Source organism: Cynoglossus semilaevis, chromosome 9 (genome assembly GCF_000523025.1).
Source record: "Cynoglossus semilaevis isolate Cse_v1.0 chromosome 9, Cse_v1.0, whole genome shotgun sequence".
NCBI classification, from domain to species: Eukaryota; Metazoa; Chordata; class Actinopteri; order Pleuronectiformes; family Cynoglossidae; genus Cynoglossus; species Cynoglossus semilaevis.
In genome coordinates this window covers 16,831,945-16,857,956 of record NC_024315.1, presented here as the reverse complement: position 1 = coordinate 16,857,956, position 26,012 = coordinate 16,831,945, and the positions used below count along the sequence as shown (strand labels likewise).

Genomic DNA, 26,012 nt, shown 5'->3' with positions numbered 1-26,012 from the left:
TACTTGGTTCAAAGTGTGGAGCCTCTGTATAAGGAGTACAAGCCTCCACCCAGAGACCTCATCCAGATTCCCAAGCCTGTTCTGTACCTGCTGATGGCTGGGGTTGTTGTTGTTGCTGTGGCATATGCTATCGTTGGTCACCTGATCAAAGACCTCATGCTGGATATAACAGGTACTCCAGTCCAATCAGGCTCCTGATTTATAATGTTTCTAACCACTCAGAGTGGTGTTGGGTTGTGGTGCTACATCAGAGAGCAGCTCTGAGCTTATTGTTCTTGCTGCTGACGTACATGTCGTCAAATGAAGTCAGAGAGAAAACTTTCTAGACCAGAAAGCAGATGGAGAGGTGGTTTGTTTTTATGACAGTAAAGCAAGTTGACTGGTGTGAGAAGCAAGGAAGCATTAAAGATGGATGGCATCAACCACCCAAGTCAGCAAACTGGGAAAAATGACAAGATCTGAGGGACGAAGGTTTTAAGATACGATGCTTATGTAGAGGGACTCAGGCTGAGCAGTTTGGAGTTGAGTAGAAGTTAGAACAGCAGGGTGGAAATGGTTTGGACAGAGATGATAAAGATATTAAACCAGGGATGTTGAAGGTAAAGCCACCAGCAGAAAGACAAACTTTGTTGTGTGATAAATGACATCTGTGTTTTTCTGTTTCCCAGACTGTTTGCTGGGCCCAGTGGATGATGATTTAAAACCAGATAGAGAGGTGGTGGGCATTAGCCCACTGCACTTACCACCTGCCCTCAGTCACTCCCATCCAAATGCCTTCCATGTGTGGGACCAAGACGACGTCATCATTCCCATGACGTCATTGAACGAAAGCCCAGGTTCCAGTCCGCTGATGGCCGTCATCCCATACCTACCTGCATTTTTCCCCAGCTCCATGAACAGCCCTACGTCCAATCAGTACATCCCAAAGGAGAGCGAGGCATGAGAGCTAAAGCGAGATGGAGCAGATTTACTTCCAACCGCTCCACTGACTAAGACAAACTCTGAATATGCTCCTGTTCTGTGCTCACATGGAGCCATTTTCAGACAGAGAGGAGAGGAGGCATCGTCTTTATTGTCCCAGTGGAACTACACTAACACACAGGACTACTAGACTGAACACTAGCAACACAGATGCTAATGAAATTAGACAAAGGCAAATAGGCAGAATAAGTATTTTACCCCTTTGTATTCACTACATACAGTAAATTAAGTTCTCAACTTTGAAATAATCACTTATGTCAAGTGATTATTAGTAACAACTACAATAAGATCTATTCAAGTGTAAGCGTTGTGTTTGACTCTTATTTAGCCTGCTTATTAAACAACTGTCAAATAAATTTGACTGTAAGGGTGAGAGTGGTGTTTGCTGACTCATGGCAGAGCCTAAATATACCTCCAGTCTTTAGGAGGATTGGCCTGAACCATCTAACAAGGTGGAGTTAATTCAATTAGTGGAGGTGACCTGTGTGATACTATACTAGGACAAGGTGGAGTTTGATTCCCACTTTCTGTGGAAATGTTCAGGGAGACATGTCTTACAGTGAAGGCTGGACACATGGATGAAATGACCTCAGTTAATGTCATCTCTGACAAAGGGTTGTAAACTGATGGCTTTTGTCTATGGAGCGCTTGTGATCTCTCATTCCCTGCACTCCACATATGCAGATTAAGTAATTAACCCCTCCAAACTGAACATAAGTGTGACATTTTAGTGTGAATGGACTGGTGCACTGTGATTGGCTTCCACAGAGACCATAAAATGGATTAAGCAGTTAGAAAAAAAATTAAATTGGATAAAACATTCAAATCCTTTTGTCCTTTAAAACACTAGTGTTGACAACACACGCTGCACTGCATCAAATTTTATCAAGGCAATTCCAAATATTTTTAAGTCGAATCCAGGAAGGCTTCAGCTGATTCAGTGGAGATTAGAGAAAGAGGATTGAAAAAGCTGCTTAGACTCCAATTCAATGCAATTTCATTACTCTGAGCCACAGAGTTTGATAATCTCAGAGTAGCAGTGGCTCAATCTGGAAGGACGGACGTCAAAGTCAGAGCTTGTGCCGGGATAGGCCGAGACCGACTGGAAATGTACGGAAGAAACATGCTCTGATTAGTGCTTCACTCACAGATCAGCTGTGATTGGCCGACTGTTTATCCTGACCTCCACAACTGCCTGACTGACAACCTGCTGTCTGTCAGTTTAATCCAGTTGTCAGGACAGGCAGATCTAAAAGACAGAACTAAAGTACATGTACAGTCAGGTCTTGCAGCAGTGAACACTCCTTTCGTGTTTTTCTTTTAAACCCTGCAGAACAGTTTGAATTTACTGAAGTCAGCAGAAACACGTTGACCTCATGAGCCCACTGTTCAAAACTCTGAGAAAATAAGGAAATGGTCTGGTCACAAGTCTGTGGTGGAGACACTTGCGTTGCAGAGACACTGGAAAACACAAGACCGTCTTAATACAAACCACATTTATTTTTTTTAGCATACAATACATTTACAAGTTAAATTAATTGATCTCTTAAAAAGTAATCAATGCTTTGAGATATTAACAGAGTTAAAACACAGCATAAAGTGTAACTGCTTTGATCTCAATCACCCCGCAGCAGGACGATCACAGAAGACAACCTCGTCCTCTTTGTTCAGACAAACTGTCTCTGAGGGAGGACAACACGGTACAGTGAGGTACCTTTAGCCTGGAAGAAGGTCACAACCATCTTCTTCTTTGAGACCTCTGCATGGACGAACCCCCCCAGAGTGGAGGCTTCTCCAGTGAAGAACTTCACAGCACCTTTGGGAACGTGGTTCCAGTGACGGATATCTGGGTCCAGGAAGTTACCGGCGCCGCTCACCACGTAGCCTATGCCAGACTCTTCAATGTACTGGAAAGTGATGGAAATTTAATTATTACACCATCACACACTCAACCTAAATATGGACTTGTTGGCCACAACATAATTTATATAGCCCATATGGGTCACATGTGCCACTTTCAGTGCACTAAATTACACATTTGATTTAATATATACAAATGCTTGTGCATTTTTTGGACCGTCTTTATCTACAAATAGGTATTTACTTTAATTGTACATTTATAATTGTAGTTCCAGTAGATAAAGTAACTTCATCCCACAGGTGGCACCCTAAGCAGCTGCCTGTGCGACCTTTGCCAAGAGCAGGCTATGTCCTAGGGGCTCATTCATTTAGGTGTTGTGTTTGTGTACCCTAAACTGACCTGCAGATTGTGGTCATGTCCACAGAGGTAAGCAGTGGCCTTATATTTGATGAGGAGAGGATGAAGTCTCTGCAGCAAACACTTTGTGGGCCCATGTTCTGATACAGACCACACTGGGTAATGGCCCGCCACCAACAGGAAGTCGGCCTTGGAGCGGGCCAGTCTGTCCTGCAGCCAGATCAGCTGACGGTTTGCGTCGACCGCACGCAGGGGGCCTCGAGGCTGCTCGTCCAGGAAGTCATCGGAGTTTCCACACAGCATTATGGTGTCGAGCATGATGATGCTCAAAGTCTTCCCAGTGTTGGGAATACGGAAGTTGAGCTCGTAGTAATAGGACGGGAATTTCCTAAAGATACCAAATAGACTCAAAGTTTCAATTTATTGCCAATGAGGATTTTTTTTATGTTGACTTTTTAGTGCGTCATTACCATCTGTCAGATTTCTTGCTGTAATCAATCTGAGCTTTGACATTCCCAGCATGGTCATGGTTACCAGCCAGCACATACCAGGGAATTCTGAGAGACTTGGCAGTGTACACAGACTCAAAAGTTTCCTGAAGAAAAAGGCAGGAATAATTTAAAAATAATTCAATTTTAATACTTTAAACTGAAGGTAGTCAAATATTTCAAACCTACCTTAAAGCGAGAAGAATCCACACTGTTCACACCTGTGTAGTAGAAGTTGTCGCCGAGGGCCAGAACAAAGTCAGCTCCCATCCGTTCTGCTACCACGCTCATTTCTCCAGCTGTAGCCTTCTGCACCGCGGTGATGTAGGGGGGGTATGGCACTCCACCCCAATCTCCTAGGGCCAGGAACTTGATGGAGGTTCTGTTTTCTTTTAAGGAAACAAAAAACAAACATCTCAGCAGCCAACAGCCTGGAGAGTAAAAAAGATCTAAGAAGTCATTACAGTACTTACTGCCACCTAGGCCCAGGTCCTCAAAGGCTGCAGGGTAACAGGAGGCCACAGAGACAGCAGCAAGAAAGGTGGACATCAGTGTCAGCGCCATCTTCAAAAACACTGAAACAAACAGAGCCTCATCAGCAGCAGAATCAGACGCTCCAGCCGAGGAGAAACTTGTTCTGATAAGACAAAGTGCAGTCAAGAGCAAAAAGCTCAAAGAACAACAATACCAAAGAGAAACCAACCACTAACCACAGCTGTAGAGTCACTTCGTTGCACAGGCCGCTGCTTCCTGTCACCTTCTCTCCACCCCCCTCACTGACCAACAACAACCAACTGTCTCTCAGGCTTTTTAGCTCCACTGGTGACCTGTGATTGGTCACAGCCTGAAGCTCAACCATCCCAGGTGCAGCTAATGGAGGCTAATCACCTCATTTCCACATTTTCCCCCCTCTACTCCTTCTACCCAGGTATACTGCAACAACAACTTATAATATTCCTCCATCTGATCCTATTGGTTGATCCTTTAGGATCCTTAAGAATGCAAGTCAGTATGAATAGAATTAACTTTATTTTCTACAGTTCTAGCAATGACAATTCTTCACTGCAGTCAGCGCTGACTCATTTGTACAGCTGCAAGAAAATACTACACAGTTCAAGTATTTTCAGACAGTAAAATACGTTTGTGCTCCTACAATCAGTAAATCATCATATCATCTGCAAAGAACCTGACCCTCATTTGTCCAACTGTCTTCTGTGTTTTTATTGCATTTTGATTAAGTTAAAACTGTTCTCAGAAACGTTCATCTTCAACAGCGGAAAGATCATCAAACAGAGGTAAATATCAAACAACTCTTTCAACAGAAACACAGCTGTTAGTATGAGTTAATAGTCAAAGAGAAAACACTCACAGCTGATAAATGTCCTCAGGAAGAGACACACTGTCCTCTCAGCTTCTATCCTGCTCTCCTTTTATCAGTTCTCCTGGAGGAGAGGCTACTGGAGGTCGAGTCCTCAAACCAACACACATACACAGTCATGATCATTGCTCACACCCTGACTCAGTCCCCAGACTACAGGGTCACTCGAGCCACATGTGATCCTGGACAGTTATTATAGCTGGTGTCCAGACTCCACTTCTTCCACTTCCGTGTTAATCACTTGTTTTCCTTTTTCAAAAATACTTCAGGGTTATTTAGGAACAAGAGATACAGAATAGTATGTTTTATTTTTTCCACACATTTGTATGGCCAGTGGGATAAAGTGCAGAACACCTCACTGAGCTGTAGCTTTAATATGTTTTGCTTATTTACTTTTATTTTTTGAGAATATTACTGGAGTTTACTTTTATTTTTTGAGAATATTACTATTAGAATATTATTATTTGGAGAAAAAAAAAAGAATCCTGTGATTCTGTAATGTATCTGCTATACTTGACCTAGTTTTCAAATATACACGCTGTAGAAGAGCGTTCTCAAACTATGGTATGTAGACTACACATGGTACTTGGGCTCCCTCTAGTGGTTCAATGGTGGATCTGACAGATCCTGGATTGACTACCTTGGAGATTCCAGGATCCCCCACACCCATAAAAAAAAACAAGTGATAGAAGCAGAGGGAGAAGGATACTGAAGAATCAGTGGAGCGAAGCAGGCGACAGACCCTGACCAAGGTCCTCAACAATGCTCGATCGGTGAAGGGCTGAATTAGAAGCGGTCAACTGGTAGCTTCAGGCTGGGTCAGAGGTTCATGATGTTGGAAAGACCTGAAACATCCAAGAATCAGCCGACACATCACTGTAAACACATCTCTGTGCTGTCACTTGTTTTCTAGAGGTTTGACAAGTCAGCGACTCATTCTTCAAGTCCATGTGACGTGAATTATGGACGAGACCATTGACCGAACCTGAGGGTGCTTCACAACATTCACAGTTACACACAGGTGAGGAATATTTCAGGGTCGACTCCAGTTGAGCTACAGTAACCTCGTTGAGCTGTGACCTGAGCAGACATTTTCAGAATCACTGAGAAGCACAAACAAAAAAGAAAATACTGACATCCATACATCTTAGTAAAAATTAAACAATGCATGCTTACAAAGTCCAGCTTTAGACTCATTTATTTAACAAGTTTAGATGTGACATAAATAACCAACTAGTCCTTATAAACAAGCAGAATCAAGTCAAGGAAGTGAAGTAAAACGAGAGCTACTAAAATAAAAATACACCAGAATCCAAGGAGATGAGAGAGAGAGATGAGGCAGACATGCCTGTTTTATGCTACACACAGAAACACGGACACATTTATCTTTGCAGGTCTTTTAAAATCACTGTTATCAGTCAGTTGTCAGTTTACATTTCAGCCAAGACTAAAATTCTGATTAAAAAAATAAATAAAAGAGACTTCTGTGTGCGACGTGACCTTCAGTAATTCATATTGTTGTATCCAGGGGGTGAGTCTTGGTTTTGTCATTGGAAGGTCTGGTACAGGTCATAACCCTGTTGACTCCCCCAGGACGACTGACTCCCCCAGCCTGCTGAAGAAGACAAGGAAAAGTTAGTCCAAAAAAAAAAACCACACAACATTCTACAATGTTACTGAGCACAGAAGACAATTTTCTCCATCAGCATAAGAGTAACGCCAGTAAAACGCCAGTAATCAATAAGTCAGGATCCTCAACAGCTGGGGCATGGACCAGACACAAACTGTGTGACATTTGGTATGAAGTAAAGCATGGACAAATTAGAGTTTTAGTGATGAGCAGTGTGAAACATTTTTGTGTGAAACAGAGATGGAGGTTCCAGCTCCTCCCTCCCTCTCTCACCCACCATAGGTGCTGCTGCTGTTGTTGTTGTTGTTGTTATACGACTGCCCCCCGGTCACTGAGCTGGGGTAAGCCGTGCTGTACATGGAGTAGTTTCCTCCTTGCCCCTCAGTGGATCCTTGCGTTAGCATCTTCTTTTTCTCGTCTCCGTAGCCGTAGCTGTAGGGACTCTGCTGATCTGCAGGTGGAGGCATCGACTGGTAGCTCTGTGTGGAGCTGGAGGAAGAGGGCGGAGCTGAGTAGGACACGGTGCTGCTGCTGCTCTCTGGGTAGAAGGTGCCATAGCCAACGCTGCTGCCCGAGTCAGGAGCTCCACCTACTTTGGCCGAGTTGTTGGCGTAGAGTTTATCTGAAATACACAAGTAAACAACAATAAAACTGTTAAGTCATTTTAATGTTTTCATCAGGGCTGATAGAGGTCAGAGGTCATAACTTGATGCACATTACTTTATTTACATCCACTCACCTGTGGTTTGCCCCTGGGCCTACAACGTAGAACCAGGAAGTAGTCAAGTTAAGCAACAGTAAAGTTAAGATTACATTAAATGAAAAATTAAAATATTTCAGGGTGAAAACCCATCTGGGGCAGAGCTCTTCTAATACATACTATATGGCCTTTCTTTTAAACACAATCATAACAACCCATAAAGTCCTAACAACAAACCAAACTCCAACAGGATCAGATGAAGACAAAGACATCAAGGGAGACCACCTGTTTGGTGTTAGACACCGTGGATATACATGCCCAAACGTGTGTCCCATCATGCTTTATTACCCTTTTTTCCCCAAATAGTATAAAAGTACAAACAGGACATTTACATTGTACTACAGTACCGCCACCTACAGTAGCAGAGTGTGCAGTGTAATGGTGTGACCACTGACTTCTGACTTCTGCCTACTCCTTACACCTTGATGTGTGATCCATTTTTTAAATTTCAACTGATGTGAACTGTCATGCATTTATATTGATTTTTAACTGATTCACGATGCATTGTTACAGCCCCACTCCTGAGGTCATAAACCACTTCCACACCACATCAGTGTAGGGTGCATCATCACAGTAACACAGCTGAGGAGTGAATACTCACGATAGCCTGTGCCTGAGCTGCTCTCATAGCTGTAGTTTGCTTTTTAAAACAATGGAAAGAATGGATTTCAGCTCAATTCCTCATTAGCTTAATATGTTATGTATGTTACAGTTTGTCTTCTCCTTTAATGACGATTCTTACTGTTGTTATAACTGGGTCCTGCTGAGAACGTTTGTCCCCGGCCCCTGCCACGGCCTCTGTTGGGTCCCCAACCCCGAGTTCCAGAGTCTGAAGGGATTCCCCGGATGGTGCCAAAACCTGGGATGTGCTGCAGACCATTATACAGGTGAAAATGAAATGCCTTCTTAAAAAAGAGGAAGACAGACAAAACACCCATGCAAATATTTGGACACTACCATGTCTGTGTAGGTGAGCTTCTTCTTTGGAAAGCTTTTCGTCACATTTGACGTCAGATTATCCTCAGGAAACAGTTTCTCCAGAGCAGCCAGAGCAGCGTGGGCTTTAGCCTCCTTCTTATTTGAGCCTCTGCCTTTGAACTTCTGTCCATCAACCTCCACCTGGTGGACAGACAGGAGACCAAAGTTTGGTTCTTTTGTGTAAATGCACAGTACATATAATCACATCTCTCTAGTACAGGTACACAAACATATCAATAATATTTTTATTTCAAACATTGAACCATCTCCTAAAGTGAATGTAAGGGAGACCCCTTGTGGACAGAATTATTAGAAAGAAAAAGGGAATCATGTCAGTTTTTCCAATTTCTGAGCCAGAGCACATACTTCACAATAAAAAAAATACCGTGGCAAACCTCCGAACAAAAATGTTCAAAAAATTATATTTAATGAAATCTATTGATTCTCTAATTTCAATTTACTAAAAATTGACTTCGTCTGTTTAGTTAAACATGCCATGATATACTTAGCAGGAATTTAAACAAAAGCCTCTCTTTTAGTTTTAATAGCCATCTGCTGCCAACTAGAGTAGGGATATTTAATTGATTTACCCTGTCTCTAGGTCAATTGGTACCGGGCCACACAGAAAGAATGCAAAACGTATATTATGTCTGTTGTATTTATGATGTCTGAACAATGTTTTATTTTGCTTGTCTCGGTCACATGTCCTACCTACATCCGCTACTTTCTCAAAAAGTGAGAAAATACCAGTTTTTATGCTGGAGGTATCATTTTATTAAAGGCCAGTCTGTGAAAAAAATGTGAAAAAATTCAGACATTTAACCAGTCCATGGCGCAAAAAGGTTGGGGACCGCTGCTACAGATAAAAACAATTTATTTGCTGTAAATTAATGAAATGTAATATTTTTTTGATGATCTCTCACGAAGGTCAAACCCACAGGTTCATTTAGGTCACCGTCAGAAGTTTTGTGTCACATGTGTGTGTGTGTGAAGTCACCTCCATGACGAAACACTTTTCATGAGAACCTCCCGTCTCTGCAGAGAGCTCATACTTCAGACTGCGACGTTTCTCATTCAGCTCCATCACAGGGTTTTTGCCATTCTTGGTTAAAATAGGCCCCTGAGTGACCTTCAAAGACAGGGGGCGTTAGCATCAAAGAACATCAGAGATGTTCTACTTTGGTCAATATTTTTCTTATCTTATCTTTTTTTAACTTCTAATAAGAAGACTAGACAAGAGAATTCAGACGAAGGAAGGTGAACATACTTCTTCTAATGTTGAGGAAGCGGCAGCTGCGTCCCGACTTTTTGCTTCAGCCTTGTCACTAAAGTCAACCTTCGTTTCTGCACCTGTGGAAAGACCAAGATCCTGCAGGACCTGTGGATGAGACGAGTCAGAATTACTGCACATCCAGAAGGGAAGATGGTTTTTACAATGGAATCTGAACAAGGCCACCAGGTGCAGTAGCATGAGCCAAAGTAACCTGTTTTTTTTTCTTAAAAAAAAAACAAAAAACCTGTGGCTTTTCATTTTCAACATTTGCTTTTAATTCTTGAAAAAGGCATCAATGTAGTAAATGTATACAGTGCATGTAGCTAAAACATTAGGACGATACTTGTGTCCAGTTGTAAACACTGGACTGTCTTCTGTATTCTCATGTTAATTCAAATGATTGGCTGTTGGAAAACCAGATATAACACATTTTATACATGCAATATTTTTGTTTATTACTGTAAACAAAACCGACATTTGTACCTTGGTGGCTACGTTGAGTTTGGCGGCTCGTTTTGAAGGTCCAGTGGCCTCGTATGTTTTCCCGTTCAGGTCCACAGCCATGGTGAAGACCGGCTCATGGACAGGACCAGACTGAGAGATGAGCCTGTACTCCAGACCCGGTCTGTACTGGTTCAGACGCATCACTGCATTTATGTTGAAATCTTCAGCGACTACAGAGAAACAAAGTAGTTCACATGAAGAACAAAACAAAGCACTTTTTTTTTTCAATCAATTTCAAATGTTGATATTACTTATTTTTACCAACTAATGTTATAATTATTAAAAAAATATACAAATGTATTGCATGAAATTTTTATTAAAAAAATATACAAATGTATTGCTACCTCTTAGTACAATTACAAGAATGTCCAACAGTTATTGTTGGTGGGGGTGCAGCTATGCACATGAAATTCGACTTCAACAATTTTGTAACAAAGTGTAGATATTGCAGTGATTTGTAATTGAATGTCCTTTCTTCAATATCAGTTTTGTAGAAATTACTTAAAGATGTCCAAGGAACAAAACTCAGAATAATAAATGTCAAAGTACTGTAGCATTCAAAACATCATGCAAAGAAAATGTTATTCTAAATTCTTGGAAGGTGCAACAACAGAATATGTCAGACATTATATTTGCCTTCATGTATTTTCTGTCTGTTCATGTGTAAAAGTCTTTTCTCCATTTCTTTTAACACAGGAATAAAAAGCATTTTCATGGCTTGAACACTAGGTAATCTCACAACTCTAACCCTTCATGACCCATAGGTCTTCATTTCTCCAGGCTGCAGACCAACACTACGTAGTTAAGGAATGATGGAGAACTTGAGGGTTACGCGTCTTCCCCAGGGACAGACAAGTATGCAGCTGGATTCAAACCCAATCCTTCTGTGTGAGAGTTCCAACTTTTTATCTATTGGTTGAAAACTGTCCTAAAAACCTGCACAGGTGTTTTCAGTTTCTGAAAGACCAGAGTTGTTTCTCCTCTTCACACATAATCTGGGGCCAACGACTATAAACAATTCAGCTGTTTGTCGTAGTTCTATTAGCATCAGATACATGCTCAACTACTGACAAAATTATAATCCCACTAAAGTTTGGAACTTTACATCCAGCCATTATGGTTTTAAGACATATTTTAGCTATTATAGCTGTTTTTTTAGCTACTATAAATTCTCAGAAAATCTAAAGCAGCCTAATTAGCTGTACATGTGGCTTAAAAAAAAAATCACATAAATGTATATGTGCAGAGGAAGAATAAAGAGTTGATAATGTGAATCTCATCTGCCCGTGTTCCCATCCAAAGTGAATAAAAGCGAATCATTCCACAGAAAAAAAAGAGACTCCGTCTGTGTAACAAGGTCTCTGATGGTTTTTACTGACATGATTTCCTTCCTTTCTGGAACTTGGCAAACTTCCTCTGCTTGGGGGGCTGCTGGGCCAGTTCGCCTGGGTCTGAGTCAGAGTAAGCTCTTTTGGCTGGGAGGTTGATGGATGCAGCAGGAGGTATCTGGGCTGCAAGACACAAGACAAATGCAAGCCTTTATCATCAGCAAGCTAAATAGTTCCTGAAGCACAGGAATGGGAGATGGTCTGCAGACTGTCAATGGTACCTGTATCCACTTTGCTATTGCCTCCAAGCAACCTGCGTGGTTTCACAGGTATGTAGTCCCGTCCCACCACCTTGTGCATTTGACCAAATGCACACAGCCTCAGGGCAAACTGAGAAACGCATAAAACTGTTGGATGCATTTCAAGGGTTGAGAAATAATGGGGTTCTGGTTCTGGTCAACTTCATGTTACCTGAGCGCTCTGTGTGATGTCTTCACGTTGCTGTACAGTTAAAATATCAGCAGCATCGACTGGTTCCTTTTCACACGGGTCTTTGAGTCCGGGTCCATCTGTGCACACACGGACAAGGTCACCTGGTTAAGTTCAGTTTACCACTGGTTGAAAGTATCTGTGCTTGTGGAGTTCACCTTTTAAAAGAATCCCAGAAGCGACACATTCAAACACTCTGCGGAGGGCCTCGCTGGCTCCCAGTGGCCGCTCATAGGTCGCGATGGTCTTCTCCACCAGCAGTTCAAGAGGCTGTGAACACAGAAGAGCAGAGCACATGTAGACTGCAGGTCAAAGAGCTGCAACATCGGCACAGCAAGAAAAATTTGCTTCACTGCTCAGTGTGTACATGTACATACACACACACACACACACAAAGAAATGTGTTCTCTGTATTTAACCCTTCGCTTGGTGAGATGGGAGCACTGGACACTTTCAGGATGTGGAATATTAGAATTGCTGTTGTCAGTTATTGAATGTGTTAATGCACTGAGTTAAATAACTGTAGACAGGTTGAAGGTCAAATCCATCCTAAGTCTGAATTCAAGGTCAGACTCAAGAACCAATGTTCACATCTGGCTTTAAAAGGCATGTTGGACGTATCTACAGTGAGAACACATGATTGGACCGAGCATCGTCTGATCATCAGATGTGAGGCTGGAACCGGAGAGGTTGAAATTGAGCATGTGTTTGGATCCCTCAGGACAGTTATAAAAACCCAGTCTGAATGATATGGAGATGAGGCCATAGAATGGTACCGATTCCTTACCCATCCTGAGATTGGAGACCAGGTGGGAACTCGATTACACAAGTCTCTCATGAGACGGATAACAATCACCGCAGATGTCAGCTCGCTGACTTTAGCCTGGAGAAAACAAACAAACAGTCAATTGAGAGGAGTCGCTGCCACTGCCGTAACCTGACGTCTGTGACTTCAGGGTTTTCATAAGAAGAACCCAGTGTGAGGTTAGCAAAACAAGGTCAGATGAACCCAGCCATCTCCAAATCAACAAATGTTGAAGCTGATATACGAGATGAATTAAACATCTGTGTCTACATTTTATTAAAGGAAATGACACGCTGTGTCAACACCAATGATTTATCCAACTCTGTCATTGGTATGAAGCAGCAGGTCTCTCTAACTTTCTGCAAAAACCTTTGGACATTTTTGGTTCTTAAATCTAAAACAGTTTAAAACTGTTACCATGTTGTTAAATGAAGGAAGAGTTAGAGTAGATGACTTAAAAAGGAACACTTCAACCTTATGTACAAATAAGGACGTGAATGCAAACCTGGAACCACTTGGCGTGGCGGAGAGACGCCAAGGCAGTTAGGCATTTCTGCCTGTCCAGAACGTCCGGCGGATCGTTGACTGTTCGCGTTTCTATTGACGAGGTGGAGTAAGAAGACAAAGGTACAGTTTGACCAAGGGGGTTCGCCTCTGTCTTGCAGCTCAGGGAGAAGCAGATTCCCACAAACCACCAGCAGCAGGGAAAAGGGTGGAGGAGAGGCCTGATAAACTGAGGGTTAAACTTGGCTTCAGACAAAACCAGCCCACAGCCCCCTGTCACCAACTACAGTTGATCCACCACAGTGAAGCCAAAAAGACAACATTTAAGATGTCAAAGGAGCCCCCCCCCTTTCCCATAGCTGCTCAGGTTTGGGTTGGCTGCTGACCCCCCTCCTGAGACAGTGTGTCCAGTTGGTCAAAGGTCCAGCGTTCCTAAACAAACTTGACAAACTAAAAGGCAGTCAGTTGTAAATCACAAGCATTGACAGAACCTACACGTCTGCTCCGAGCTGCAGCAAAATTGATGGATTCCCTTTAAAACAGTTTATATTAAATTAAATGTAAGAGTGAAGACTTGGAGCCATACCAGCTTTGTGCAAGTTTAAAGGTAATTTAAAGATTACAGAAGTAGTTCTGTTGTCCTATTTAAAAAAAAAAAAATATATATACACACACACAGCAGTTAGAGATACGAATATCCGACTTATGAATATCCATAGATAAGAACAACTGTCCATAAATGTTTAGTATTTTAAACTGCGCGCACCACTCCGTACTCCAACACTCATCTCCCTCATCTCGCCCACTTTGTTCTTGCACGTGTATCTGTGAGCATCTCAGCACGTTACGCTTCGTACCCTGTTGGATACTTCACCGTTTCCGTACAGGTTAACCTGATGACAACTCTGAATTCTCACAACAATAACTCCTTCCTCTTCCTCCTCCTCCTCCTCCCCCTGCCCCGTGTACATATGCACACTGACTTCACTCTAAGTTACAGTACGGTACTACAGTATTTATTTCTTTTCTTTTTTTATTATATACTGTATAATCATGTTTATGTGTAGTTTTTATGTCCTGTAATTGTTTCTGGTAAATCTTTCTTATTTAGAGTAGTAATGGCATTTAAATGACCTCTCTCTCTCTCTCTCTCTCTATATATATATATACACATACATACATATAAATTATATGTTTATACACATATATATAAATACATATGTATATACACATATATATACATACATTAAGCTGCTTCTTTTCTAAACTGGACACTGTTCCTTTAACTGCCTCCAAAACAATCCCCACTTGACCTGAACTCTTAGGCAACTACAGGGTCACATGTCTGACCCCAACATTCATTACTGAACAGCTGGTTTATATGTAATCGATACGGTGCTCATGAAAAATATGAATGTAGTGACGACTAATGACCTTTGTGGTCTTAGATCCCCTGAACCTGAGGTTAACTATCAGACCACTCTAGACTGAAGTCCTGATCCTGACTTAATCTCGACTTCAGCCATGGTGTCAGGTGTCAAATGAATGCACCCGGGCTGGTATGGCTGTGTGTGTGCAGCATTAGCACCCTACCACCTAACACCAGGAGCTTGTCATTCTGTCCACATACGTACATGTGTCTGCTGATCAGTTTTGCTGCAGCCGGTGCCAACTGTACATGTTCAGCACCAAGTACATGCATTGCGCGCATTAACTTGTTATTCTTCAATAAAAGCTCTAACTTCCAAACATGAAAACAACTCCACAGGAAGAGACAACGTTGGTTTTTGGTTTTTTTTGGACTGAGACAGTGTTATTAACAACATCAGCGACTACAGGGTGAATTGGTTTCTGGCAAACGCCAAGTGTTGATCGATAAACAACGACAGGACTCACGAGCGAGTAAAGAGCCAACATTCATTGGCTGTTCACTGGCTTTGGTCTGGGACAGTCACAGCACAGACTCCACTGAGGTTTCACACATTGTTGCAGATGTTCTGATGTTTTCTGATCAGTGAAGCAGTGTTGTGTCTGTGGACTGAAGACACACAGATCAGTGTCATGGAAGCTGAGCTTGAAGAAACATCTCTACCTTCTTCAGTGGTTTCACTGTCTGGATCTATCCTGACAACAGGTGAGGTCAGATGGACAGTCAGGGTCAGGACTGGCTGCTTTGTTTTTGTCACAATAACTGCTGCATCCTCGGCTCGATGGCTGACTGTGTACATTCCGGCAGCGGTCGTCTGTTAAAACGAGGAATAACATAACACAACACATGAGAAATGGAAAGATAGATTTTTTTCATAACTAAAAATAATTCAAAATACTTCTTGTACCTCTAACTGTGCTGAGAGCTTTTCAGCCACTTCTGAAAGTAGTGTGACGGTGGGCTTGTTGGAACTGAGCAGCACCAGCTCCAGGTCCTTGTCTCCCTTGAGCAGGAGCCCTTTAGCCACCAGTCCAACACGCATGACACCACGCAAGGCAGACTCTTTGGAATCAGCACTTTGTAAATTTCAATAATAAAAAGAAACATGGGCTAAGGTTAGACTTAGGACCTTTTGTTTTTTTTGCAAGAACACTGAACGTACAGAAAAGTCAGTGTGAAAAGTGAGCAGTAAAGTGAAAAACAGGCAGCAGCAATATAAATGTTACTGTTCTATTTCTTCCACACATATACATAACTGTACTTATAATATTAAATATTAATATTAAAATATTTACACAGAACGTTTGCCTACTACTGTATAATCAGACACACTTTGACCAGTCATTGTTCTCACCTCTGTGCCGTGGAATCTTGTTCCTTGTCCGTTGGAATGCCAATCCTGTCAGACACAGTCTTCAGAGCACATTCCACACTGGAGACCATTTCCTGCACTGCCGTCAGCTCTTCAGGGGAGGGGTAAATCTCAGCATGCTTGGCCATCACATGGCGGTCCTTTGGTCCCTTCGGCTCTTTGGGAGCCTCATATTCCTTTATATTTGGAAGAAATAAATCAATGGTAAAGCTTTTCAGTCATTGTTGTATTTAGGCTTCAGACTAGTGATCTACAGTCTGTGAGAACTGCATTTACCCCCATGGCAACCACCACCACCTGCTAGGACAGAAACTGAGGCTTGTGGATAAGCAAATATCAAATACATTTACTTCCGGCAAAGCCAATACATTTCTCTTATTTACAAAATAAATAAGTTGCCAGTGATTGTGACCCTGCAAAGGAATAAGCAGCAGAGAATGGATGGATGTTACAGACAGTGTTTCCTGGCACAAATGACCAATTATAAAATGGAAATAACTTGAATTACATAAGTGATATTACCTCGGACTTGGAGCTATTCAAGCAATGTTTTACATCTGCATAATTCCACATGCCAGTGTGTCAGCCAGTGAGTGATAAAAATATATTTTAAAAAATCATCTAGTTTCTACTCAATTTTGCAAATAAAGAATATACGTACCTCATGTAGTCGCTGACCCTCGATCACTTCCACAGCAGCAATGTAGTCATGGTACTGTCGCAGTTCCTCCTCGTAGCACAAACAGTCATACCAGTAACGCAGCTCCTCGTACCTGGCCAACAGAAGGATCTTGTTTTAGCTCCATTTCTTTTTTAAAAATAATTCAGATAGTCTTTCCTCTTTACTCATCATCTGAATCTTCATTTTTAGCCAACATTTTTCAGTCTTTTATTTTAATTTGTATTTCTTTTAGTGGATATGGGCTCAAGTGGGACAGTGGAAGAGCTCCAACCAGTCATAAGAAGGCTACAGGTTCGACAACCGAGTCCCCAAATATCAGGTTGGGTTGCACCAGAAAGGACATTCTTAGTATAAATCTGTAGTGTGTCTAGTGAAACTCTTTTGTGAGCATTTTTACCTTGACATCTACATGTTTTTGCCTAATGTTTACAATTTATCCTGACATTTGCCTTCAGTTTATATGACGTGTGGCTGTAATATGGGCAACTTGTGCGTCAGTGTATGTGAATTTTTATTTTTATCAACGTTAAATGTAAACAAATAGTGTACCTGTCAAAATCGTGCGGCAGCAGTCTGTGTCCTCGCTGTATCAGACTGTCCCAGTACAGCAGCTCCTCATACGCCTGGTGCTCATCCCACATCGACGCTGCACCAAGCTCCATGCTGTCACGACCTTAGCTCCCGAACTACTGCAACATAAAAATCCCAAACGATATCATTAGATAGTGTAAGGAGTCACACATATATAAAAACGATTCCTGTGTGTATGAAGGCAGAGGATATATGTCCAAGCTAACCCTCCAGTAGCTTTCTGGGCTAACGGTAGCACTTTCCACGGTATCTGTTGCCAAGCTAACGTTAGTCGAATAGCTAATGACACTGAGCTTAATTTCAAACTAGGAAATATAGATTAAACTCACCTTTAAGGAGAAAATAACCCGAACTTGGAGGTTTATGCTAGAGCAGAGACTTTTCCTCTCTCGCACTCAGCGTTTACCCTCTCTTCTACAAATTGCTACCGCCCTCTTTGGTTTCGGAGTATAAACGTTACAATAGACTTTACAATAGAATTGATATGAAGAAAAATAACGGTTAAAAACTATGGAAGTTAAAATTGGACGTAACACGTTTTGAAAACGTACTTAATAGCAGAACTTTGATTTGTAATGAAATTATTTTTAATAAAGCTGTTTATGACATTAATGGGATGTAATGTGATCCTTTTATCTCTTTGACGTGTGATTCAGAACACGGTATAAAATGATGCTACCAAGTGGTAGATAGAACTAAAATTCTGCCTTTCTTCTTTTCTTCCTTGAACTTTTTTATGTTTAATTGCCCTGCCTGCCCCTTCTAACCCCTGTGGGGAATTAAGTTTCTTTAAGTGGAACTCACTTGAATCTTATTTTTGAAATCAAAGGTCCTCTGAGTTCACCAACATTTTAGGGACATGTCTGGTTAAAAAAGAAAGAAAGACACCTTTGAAAAGGTAACCACATATTCTTTAAACAGTTTCTGAGTTTCCAGTCAAATGAATAAAAGCAGTATATATAAATATACATGTATAGTATGTATGCATATGACCACTGACCACTTCTTCATTTCCTGGTGTAGAGAAACAGCATATGGATCTGGAAGGATCTATGGAAGAATATTATATAAAACCACAGCGGGGCAACAGTCAAGTCCATTCTTCCTGCAGCCCAACATGTGTTCTAGCCCCAAAGCCCTCTCCTTCATCTGTGTATCCTCAGCATTTGTTTGAAACCTCAGCGGTGGAGTCGGGCCTCACCACAACCTTTAAATCGAGGCCATTCCGCTGCAGAGAGTGGCTCACGTCTTTGAGACGTGATGTAACGTACCGACCCATATCCCCAGCAGTGCATTGGAGTTGATCTCACGGCCTATAAACATACAATTAAACCCTGACAAACAAATCCTCATCTTTCACAGCACCATGCATGGTTTGTAATGACGGTAATCCCTTCCTCGTATTAGCTGGTAATAAATCCCATAGACAAAAACGGCCTCTTGGGCGGAGTTTGGTGGGGCTGCTGCGTCGATGTATGTCAAAACACTGGACGCCACATTGAACATTCTTTGTGGCCACCGCACATATCTGAGACACACTGACACTTCGATGTAGGTTTACAGTGTTTGCAGCAGTTCAACAACACCACCACCACCACCATCATCATCATCATCATCATCTATATCCTCATCTTCCTCAGCAGCAGCAGGACTGCCTCACACACTCTACCTCTGAACCGTGTTTCAGAGCTGAGCTATTAACTCACTCACCACAGAATTTCTCTGCATAACATCTGTCAGAATGTGGTCTGGGGAGAGCTGCTCGTTGGCGCAGCCTCTATCCACCACGCTGATTCTTTGGAGATGTAATGACACTCGACATTGGCTTCTTTCATCGCTGCAAGTTCATCAAACCAGGCACAATGGCCTGTCTACTGTGTTTGTCTGTTTCTCTTGGAAAATCTGACGTTCTGCATCCACTCTTGGCCATGATGCTTGTCAGTGATGAAACATAATATAACAGCTATGTGAGTGTTTCCTTCACCCTAACCATGACCTGGCAGGTAGACAGCTAAAGAACGCCACCCTGGAGAACATGTTCTCGCAACTTTTTTTCTTTTTGTACAATTTTTATTGCCCTAACCTGCAACAGCAAAATAAAACTATAAGGTGGAGGTAACTGCTGAATTATTTAAATACAGCATTTCATCAGAGAATAGCTCTAAATACTATGCTGTTTCCTTTTGTAAATTGTTTATTTTTGTGAAATTTACTATTAAACTACATCTAATATTTAAATATAAATGTACATAAAAAGAGCTAAAAACCTGTCTTTGGCACCAAACTGTTTTGGGCTGGCCCTGAATGCAGTGTCAGCAGTAATGTAGACTCATCTATCTGTCTGTTGAAAAAGTCACTCTATTCGTTGGACTATATTCCTACCTGTGTGCATCTCGCTGCATGTGTTTTACTGTGCATGAGTTTTTTGAGTTTTGTGGGAGGAAAACTCAGGATCATCACTCACCCTCTGCTGATTGATGGTTTCTCCAGGTTGACAAACGGGAACGAGCTTTTTTCACATGGTTTTTGTATCCCAACTTCAATCCCGACGTTAAAAGAGATTTCATTTCTCTTTAATAACTCTGATGAGTCCAACGACTCATTCATATCCTGACTCAGGTAAAAATGTTCCAGGAGTTTCCTTCCATTCACTCAGCATATTATATCTCTAAGTAACATAGAAAAAACATAAACAAAAACAAACCACTCAGCATATTATATCTCTAAGTAACGTAGAAAAAACATAAAATAAACAAAAACAAATATACATCACTGATTATAGCTCCAAAACAGGTTTAAATAACCAATAATATCAAAAAACAGAACCATAGACAGATGAAAATCTAAAAAAAATCCATCTAATTAAACTCAAAATTCATAAATATAATGAATAAAGTACAGTAGACAAAAATCTCAAACAGAAAGAAAAAGGAAACAAGTATGGCAAGAATTTAATCTGGTCAGAAATGACCTGAACTGAATGTATCACAGATTAGACCAGAAATAACTTTTTAAAATATAATTTTAGATTATTATTTTTGAGGATGTGATAAAAAAATAGCCTAAAATGAATGAAAAAAGACCAGAAGAGTTAATGGCCATGATGTGTGGCTCAACAGTGGCTGATAATGTGTCTACATCTTGAATGGATTCACACAAACCTGGTCAAAATACTTGGAAAGATTTTTTTTCCAGTGGTAACAGGACATGAACTGTAAATGACCGAAAGATTTTTTTTCCAGTGGTAACAGGGCATGAACTGTAAATGACCGAAATAACTGAAGGTTATGTATTTTTTATATTACCTATGATTAAAGTGAAGAAGAATCCTGAGCTGCAGATACACAGGAGCGTTTCTTTACCATAGTCCTCTGGATTCTGTGGGCGGTCTCTGGAATAAGAACAAATCGCTGCAGCTGCGGAGCACGTCAGCGTGGCTGGAAAGACGTGATGCTGGAATGGAAACAGATGACACGGGATGGTGGAAATAAAAGTATGTCAGGGGGGAACTGGACTTCATCTGAAGATAGTCTCATTACAGTCCGACTGCTTGATGAGACACTTGCCTGAGTCAGAGAGCAGATTGATTTAATAAGAGCTGCAGTAAGTCCCTGCCACACAAGACAATGTCCAGCAAGGAGATCCTCCACAAGATACTCAATCCGTATCAGAGGTTTTAATTAGAGATGAATAAAGAAAAACACATGAACAATCTTCAAAAGAAAACTGAAACAAAGTCAGACATTAGCAAGGAGTCAGGGCCAATGTTTTGAGGCAAAAAGTTGAAATGCAAGATTGAAACAAGCTGGAATTAGAATTGAATCATTTTCAACAATTAGCCTGGTAATACAAACAAGTATTATTAAATTAATTCCAAAAATTATTTAAAAGATGCCATGTGACATGGAAACAACCACATATAAGTCAAAAAAGCTATAATTAGCCAATTGGCTAACTAGCCTAATGGCTAAAACTAAAAAGGTTGGCCAAAAAATACCTGAAATTGAGCCCAAAAATATCTTAGATTTAACCAAGAAAAGCCTGGGCAGAAAACCGCTGATACAATTACACTGAAACTTTACTAAAATGCCAAAAAAGAAAAAAAAAGAAGCCACTCTTAATTTAATAATAAGTTCATCCTTACCCTGTACATCTGTATATGACAATGCAGGGACGTCTTAGTTGTAAATAAAATTATAAGAATGTGAAGGATTGTGATTACATGAAAAAACAGACATAATGTAGATTTCATGACGTACACATCACATTGTGTTGTTTTTATTTACATTCAAACCAATTTACAATCAATGCCCTCAGTAAATTGAGGATGCAGTTCAAGTATCAACTTATAAAATTATAAAAGTGTATAAACACACATTGAAGATGTTCAAACCCCACAGTTTCTGGATATAAAGATCCCGTATGAAATACATTCAGCAGAAGATTCAAACGTACAAATGCTCTGCTATGATACTCTGGGGCTCTCTCTAGTGGACACCACCCACATTTGGCTAATGTGAAGAGCAAATCACTGTGCAATGGTTGACATGTTTGAAGCTGGTGGAAACGACATGGACACACACACACAGACACATACACACACATCCTTGACTGATGAGTTTTCTGCCGAGACCATTATAACAAAATGAAACACCTGCTCATTTTAAGTAAACACAGCAATGTGCAAAATCACAGTATTAGCTAGCTTCCACTTGTCAGGTAAACACGGATGGACTGCGAATGGAACATGTTAATGGAAAACGGCATCTTTCAGTCATTTGTTTGACTTTTTTCCCTGCTTTTTTAAAGTCACTGTGGAGGTGGAGCCAATCCCAGCAGTCATCAGGTGATGGCGGGGCTACATCCGGTCAGTTCCCCTGTCCATGAAAGGGTCCCGTACAGCACAAAACCAAACAAACATTCACACTCATATTCACACCTGTTGTTCATTCAGAGTGAACAGTAAACCTAATCTTGCACGTTCTTGGAGAACCTTCGCTGGAAACTGGAGAGAACATATAAACATCACACAGAAATAAAAAAAACATCAGTTACCACTAGGGGTCACACTGGTGACCTTCTTTAGCCACTCCTCCTCCATGTGGCCCAATGTCAGTTAAATACTGGAGTGCCCAATCATCACGGCTGTGGACTGGCCTCTGTGGTCCCCCACAGTCACATGTGGTTGACGTCCTTCTTGTCCGAGCTGGGGAAGGACGAGGGCTCCCAGCGTCCCAGCACCCCAGTCCTCATGCCCACTTGGCACTTCACAATGAGGTAGATTTTGCGTAGGACGGTGCGGCGCAGCAGTATGTAGACCCAGGGGTCCAGGATCTGGTTCCAAGTGGCCAGCCTCACTCCCATCACCATTAGGGTTTTATAGTTGGACAGGTCGTCACCAATGGATCCCATGTATGAGCGGAACACGGACATCAGGCCAAAGATCTGCAGAGGAGGGACATGTGAGAGTAATTATTTTAGCGTGAAAAGGTGAAAAAAAAAAAAAACGGCGGAAAAACTCTGGTCATAATTTAAAACGCTGACAGCGGCTAAACACTAATGCAGTTAGATTGTTGGCTTTGCTCCGCGCTGCCTGGTAGTTGAGCCAAACCTATGTTGGGCTTTACAGGGAGTGTGGTGCTGAAACCTCCCTGCAGCAGAACAAACCTTAGGAAAACACAGTCCTCAGCCTCATTTATCAGAAGGCTGCAGCAGCTGCTGTGATCAGAGAGGAGCTACAACCAAAGAGCTGCCACTCTTACACACCAGAGGAGTGAACAATGAACTGCTGATTTAGTCTGTCCTTTTCTGGACAGTTGACTTATTGTTGGAACGGCGACAGAATGGTTTTTTGCTCTTCCTTTACACCAGTTTGAGCCCCGTAGGTAACTGATGGTCTTCCTGTATGGAGTTTGCAGGCTTTCCCTGTGTGTGCGTGGGATTTTGTTCAATCTTATTTGACCATAGGTGTGAATATGAGTGTGAAAAGGCAAACTTTAACGAGACTCCGAGGATCAAATCTACCCTGAGGTCACTCTAACAAAAACACATAAATATTCTTATGTGTAAAGTCAGCCTCCGTTCAGAGAGACGGTGAAAGATTGATGTCTGATTTTCACATGATTCCAATATGGTTTTCATATCACATCATAGCAACTGTTTCACACTCATTTTTCCACCTTTGGCCGCTGTTTTCATCCAGAATGTCAAAACATTTTCCAACTCGGTCATTAGTGGAAAACTCTACCACCTGAGTAAACGTTGTTCAAATCAATTTTCTTCTTCTCTGGACTACTCCCTTTCTCGAGGGTCACCACAACAGCAAATCTACATATACGTGTAATTTTGTATAATGATCACACGCTTTGACTGTTTGGCCCATTGGCACATAGACATACGGCCTGGGGTGAAACCTCGGATTTTCCAATTGGAAGAAAAGCCCCATGTACCCACTGATCCACAGCTGCCCGCGGCTGATCTGGCCGTGAGTGTTCATCAGTAATGAGGTGAGCGCCGTCTGAATGAGACGCAGCTGCAGAGACCGACCAGGTGGACTGATCCTGTGCCCAGTGGGTGATGATGTCATGTGAAGCGGATCAGGTTTGTTTGGTAACTGATGCTGGGGATGAACCGCAGCTTCCTGTTGACTGTGGAAAACATTTTCCTGAACAATTATAATCTAAATATTTGGTATTATTATAAACCCACAGAAGTTTATTAGCATGGCTTTTGTGTTTATTAGTATTAAATCTTTCCATTGTGATGTCATTGGGGAGGTCCCTGTTTTGGAGTTTTTTCTTTTAAAAAAAGGATAGAGATTAATGTTTGTCTCCTCTGTCAAAAGCACTTCCAGAGTCTGGCCTCATGGATTTTTTCCATATTTCATTCCATTCCATATGTTTTCAATGCATTTAAAATTATTTTCACAGCAACTTGATAGACCATAGCAACAGCCTTTAGTTTAAAACTTTCCATTGGCTAGCATTTAGCCATCTAATATTTTAGCTCTCTGCTGTATTTCATATTGAGTATACCTATTTATGCTAAGTTTTGTTTTTTTCTTTAGCTTACAGTACCTTTTTTGGGCTTACAACAATAGCAATTACTAGCGATTTTACTTGCATTGTTATTTATGCTAAATAACCATTTTAGCCACTGGTGACCCATTCTTTAGTTATAAATATTATCATTTTATGTTTAAAGTTGCTTTTATAAATGATTATTTTTACTGAGTCATTATTGAAAAAAGTGAGTAACTGTGTGGTTAAAATGTGACCACAGCTAAAAGAAATGAATTTCATCACATCGCCAGTTAAGAAAATGCATTTTTGGCAAAAAAAAAAAAATAAAAAAATAAAAATTGTCTGCCACATAGTCTCAGTTTTTTGCATCACAGGAGTTTGACTGAGAAAAATTGTGTTTACTCATTGAGCCCACCAAAAAAAAATGTCTGGACAACTGTGTTTTAGATCCAACCACTTCAGAAAACAATTCCATGAATCTGTGACCAATTTTCTTATTTTGACTTATTGTCATTTTGCTAAAAAACAAAAACTCACAGAAGAGACTTTTTCCACAGAACTGGTCCAGATAATGAAAGTTAAATTAGTGACGCCATCCTTCCTGTCATAAGAAACACCTGCACTTGTCCAACTATGCCTCACTCAACCATCTGGTTAAAATGGCCCTCATTACTAATTTCCACACAAAGTGAGCAGTAAAAACTCTCAAAGACTCCAGGCAGGTGTTTTCAATTATCCTGCCCTTTTTTTATTTCTTACAGTTTGTAAAAAAATATTAATACGTGTCTGCATGTGCTTCTCGTCGTCGCTCACTTGTTATTACAGTAATTACCTTCATCTGTGGCTCAAACTATACTCCAACTGGGCCCTGAACCTGAGAGAAAAAGGGCCTTTAAAAGACCTTCAACATGAGGTTACAGAGGGTGGGGGCCTTACAGCAGCGGCCTGTACAAACAGCAGGATGAGAGGGATTAAAGTGAGCGTCTTTTACTGATAATAGACCCTAAGTGCTTATTTATTCCTATCAGAGTGCTTTCGTAGAGCTCTGCACCTTTTAAATGTCATTTTTATCTTGAGGTTTGGATTTCCTCTTTGTGTACTTCCTAAAACTCACCAGCAGAGGGCTCCAGCAGATGCAGGAGGTGACCATGATGCCCACCAGCTGCACCACCATCTCTATGTCGTGGGACTTAGCAGAGCGATGGGAGCCGGGTTTCCTCCTGAGCCGAGCGAGCACCAGTGTCAGACCACTGATGGTGTTGCAGACTAAAGCCACAGCCAGTGAGGTCAGACCCAGGCCAGAGAACATCACCACGAAGGCCACGTCCACCTCCTCAGTGTCACTCAGCACTTTGATGAAACACCAAGTGCCCGGGTCCTGGTAGGCGTAAGAGCCCAGATGAAAGCAGGGCAGCATGGCCACGCACAGCGCCGCCAGCCAGATGACGGACAGGCAGATCTTGGTGCGGGTTTTGGTGACCAGGGATGAGTGCAGCAGAGGCCTGGTGACGCCCAGGCAGCGCTCGGCCGCCATGGCGCAGCACAGGAAGCGCGGACACAGGCCGAAGAAGAGCATGCTG

The 26,012-nt window shown here is 41.5% G+C and overlaps 3 protein-coding genes across 9 annotated transcripts in view; all 3 read right to left on the bottom strand.

Moving 5' to 3' along the window:
• Window positions 1–2,460: 2,460 nt before the first annotated feature.
• acp5a (acid phosphatase 5a, tartrate resistant) lies at window positions 2,461–5,242 on the bottom strand. 2 transcript variants are annotated; one of them, XM_017035082.2, is made up of 6 exons: window positions 5,057–5,242; window positions 4,161–4,262; window positions 3,877–4,076; window positions 3,670–3,794; window positions 3,242–3,587; window positions 2,461–2,888 (listed from the first exon to the last, which is right to left on the bottom strand). In XM_017035082.2, exons 2-6 carry the CDS (start codon window positions 4,249–4,251, stop codon window positions 2,649–2,651), a joined length of 1,002 nt encoding a protein of 333 aa, XP_016890571.1. In that variant the 5' UTR covers window positions 4,252–4,262; window positions 5,057–5,242; the 3' UTR covers window positions 2,461–2,648. The 2 variants fall into 2 exon arrangements, with proteins under 2 accessions (XP_016890571.1, XP_008315860.1); XM_008317638.3 differs by lacking the exon at window positions 5,057–5,242 and adding an exon at window positions 4,398–4,674.
• Window positions 5,243–6,245: 1,003 nt separating this feature from the next.
• On the bottom strand, window positions 6,246–17,863 carry LOC103384205 (interleukin enhancer-binding factor 3-like). Of its 6 annotated transcripts, none has more exons than XM_008317634.3 (20): window positions 17,740–17,863; window positions 17,369–17,508; window positions 16,799–16,910; window positions 16,120–16,313; window positions 15,673–15,841; window positions 15,429–15,579; window positions 13,338–13,429; window positions 12,815–12,910; window positions 12,186–12,297; window positions 12,010–12,107; window positions 11,820–11,928; window positions 11,590–11,721; window positions 10,190–10,380; window positions 9,701–9,811; window positions 9,431–9,562; window positions 8,413–8,574; window positions 8,198–8,324; window positions 8,057–8,095; window positions 6,973–7,317; window positions 6,246–6,680 (listed from the first exon to the last, which is right to left on the bottom strand). In XM_008317634.3, the coding sequence occupies exons 2-20, from the start codon at window positions 17,479–17,481 to the stop codon at window positions 6,613–6,615; spliced, it is 2,553 nt and encodes an 850-aa protein (XP_008315856.1). In that variant the 5' UTR covers window positions 17,482–17,508; window positions 17,740–17,863; the 3' UTR covers window positions 6,246–6,612. The 6 variants fall into 6 exon arrangements, with proteins under 6 accessions (XP_008315856.1, XP_016890543.1, XP_016890542.1 ...); XM_017035054.2 differs by having other exon boundaries at window positions 6,246–6,677; XM_017035053.2 differs by having other exon boundaries at window positions 17,369–17,505; window positions 17,740–17,835.
• A 2,944-nt stretch (window positions 17,864–20,807) lies between these two features.
• LOC103384204 (prostaglandin E2 receptor EP1 subtype-like) overlaps window positions 20,808–26,012 on the bottom strand; it is a 10,494-nt gene continuing 5,289 nt past the window's right edge. Inside the window, exons 4-5 of the mRNA XM_025058636.1 lie at window positions 25,547–26,004; window positions 20,808–22,855 (exon numbers count right to left, since the gene is read on the bottom strand). Coding sequence (XP_024914404.1) covers window positions 22,586–22,855; window positions 25,547–26,004 — 728 coding nt within the window. The 3' untranslated portion in view covers window positions 20,808–22,585. The remainder of the gene's footprint in view (window positions 22,856–25,546; window positions 26,005–26,012) is intronic.

Bases quoted from the DNA above. Each gene is read 5' to 3' on its own strand.
- LOC103384205 (XM_008317634.3), bottom strand. From the start codon at position 17,481: ATGGAGCTTGGTGCAGCGTCGATGTGGGATGAGCACCAGGCGTATGAG. The intron at 12,108-12,185 runs GTGAACTCCACA...GTGTGTGCACAG, and splicing joins TTCTGGGATTCTTTTAAAAG to ATGGACCCGGACTCAAAGAC. The intron at 7,318-8,056 runs GTGAGTATTCAC...TGTGTATTTCAG, and splicing joins CAGCTCAGGCACAGGCTATC to ATAAACTCTACGCCAACAAC.
- acp5a (XM_017035082.2), bottom strand. From the start codon at position 4,251: ATGGCGCTGACACTGATGTCCACCTTTCTTGCTGCTGTCTCTGTGGCC. The intron at 3,588-3,669 runs GTAATGACGCAC...TGGTATCTTTAG, and splicing joins AGCAAGAAATCTGACAGATG to GAAATTCCCGTCCTATTACT. The intron at 2,889-3,241 runs GTCAGTTTAGGG...ATCACTTTCCAG, and splicing joins GACATGACCACAATCTGCAG to TACATTGAAGAGTCTGGCAT.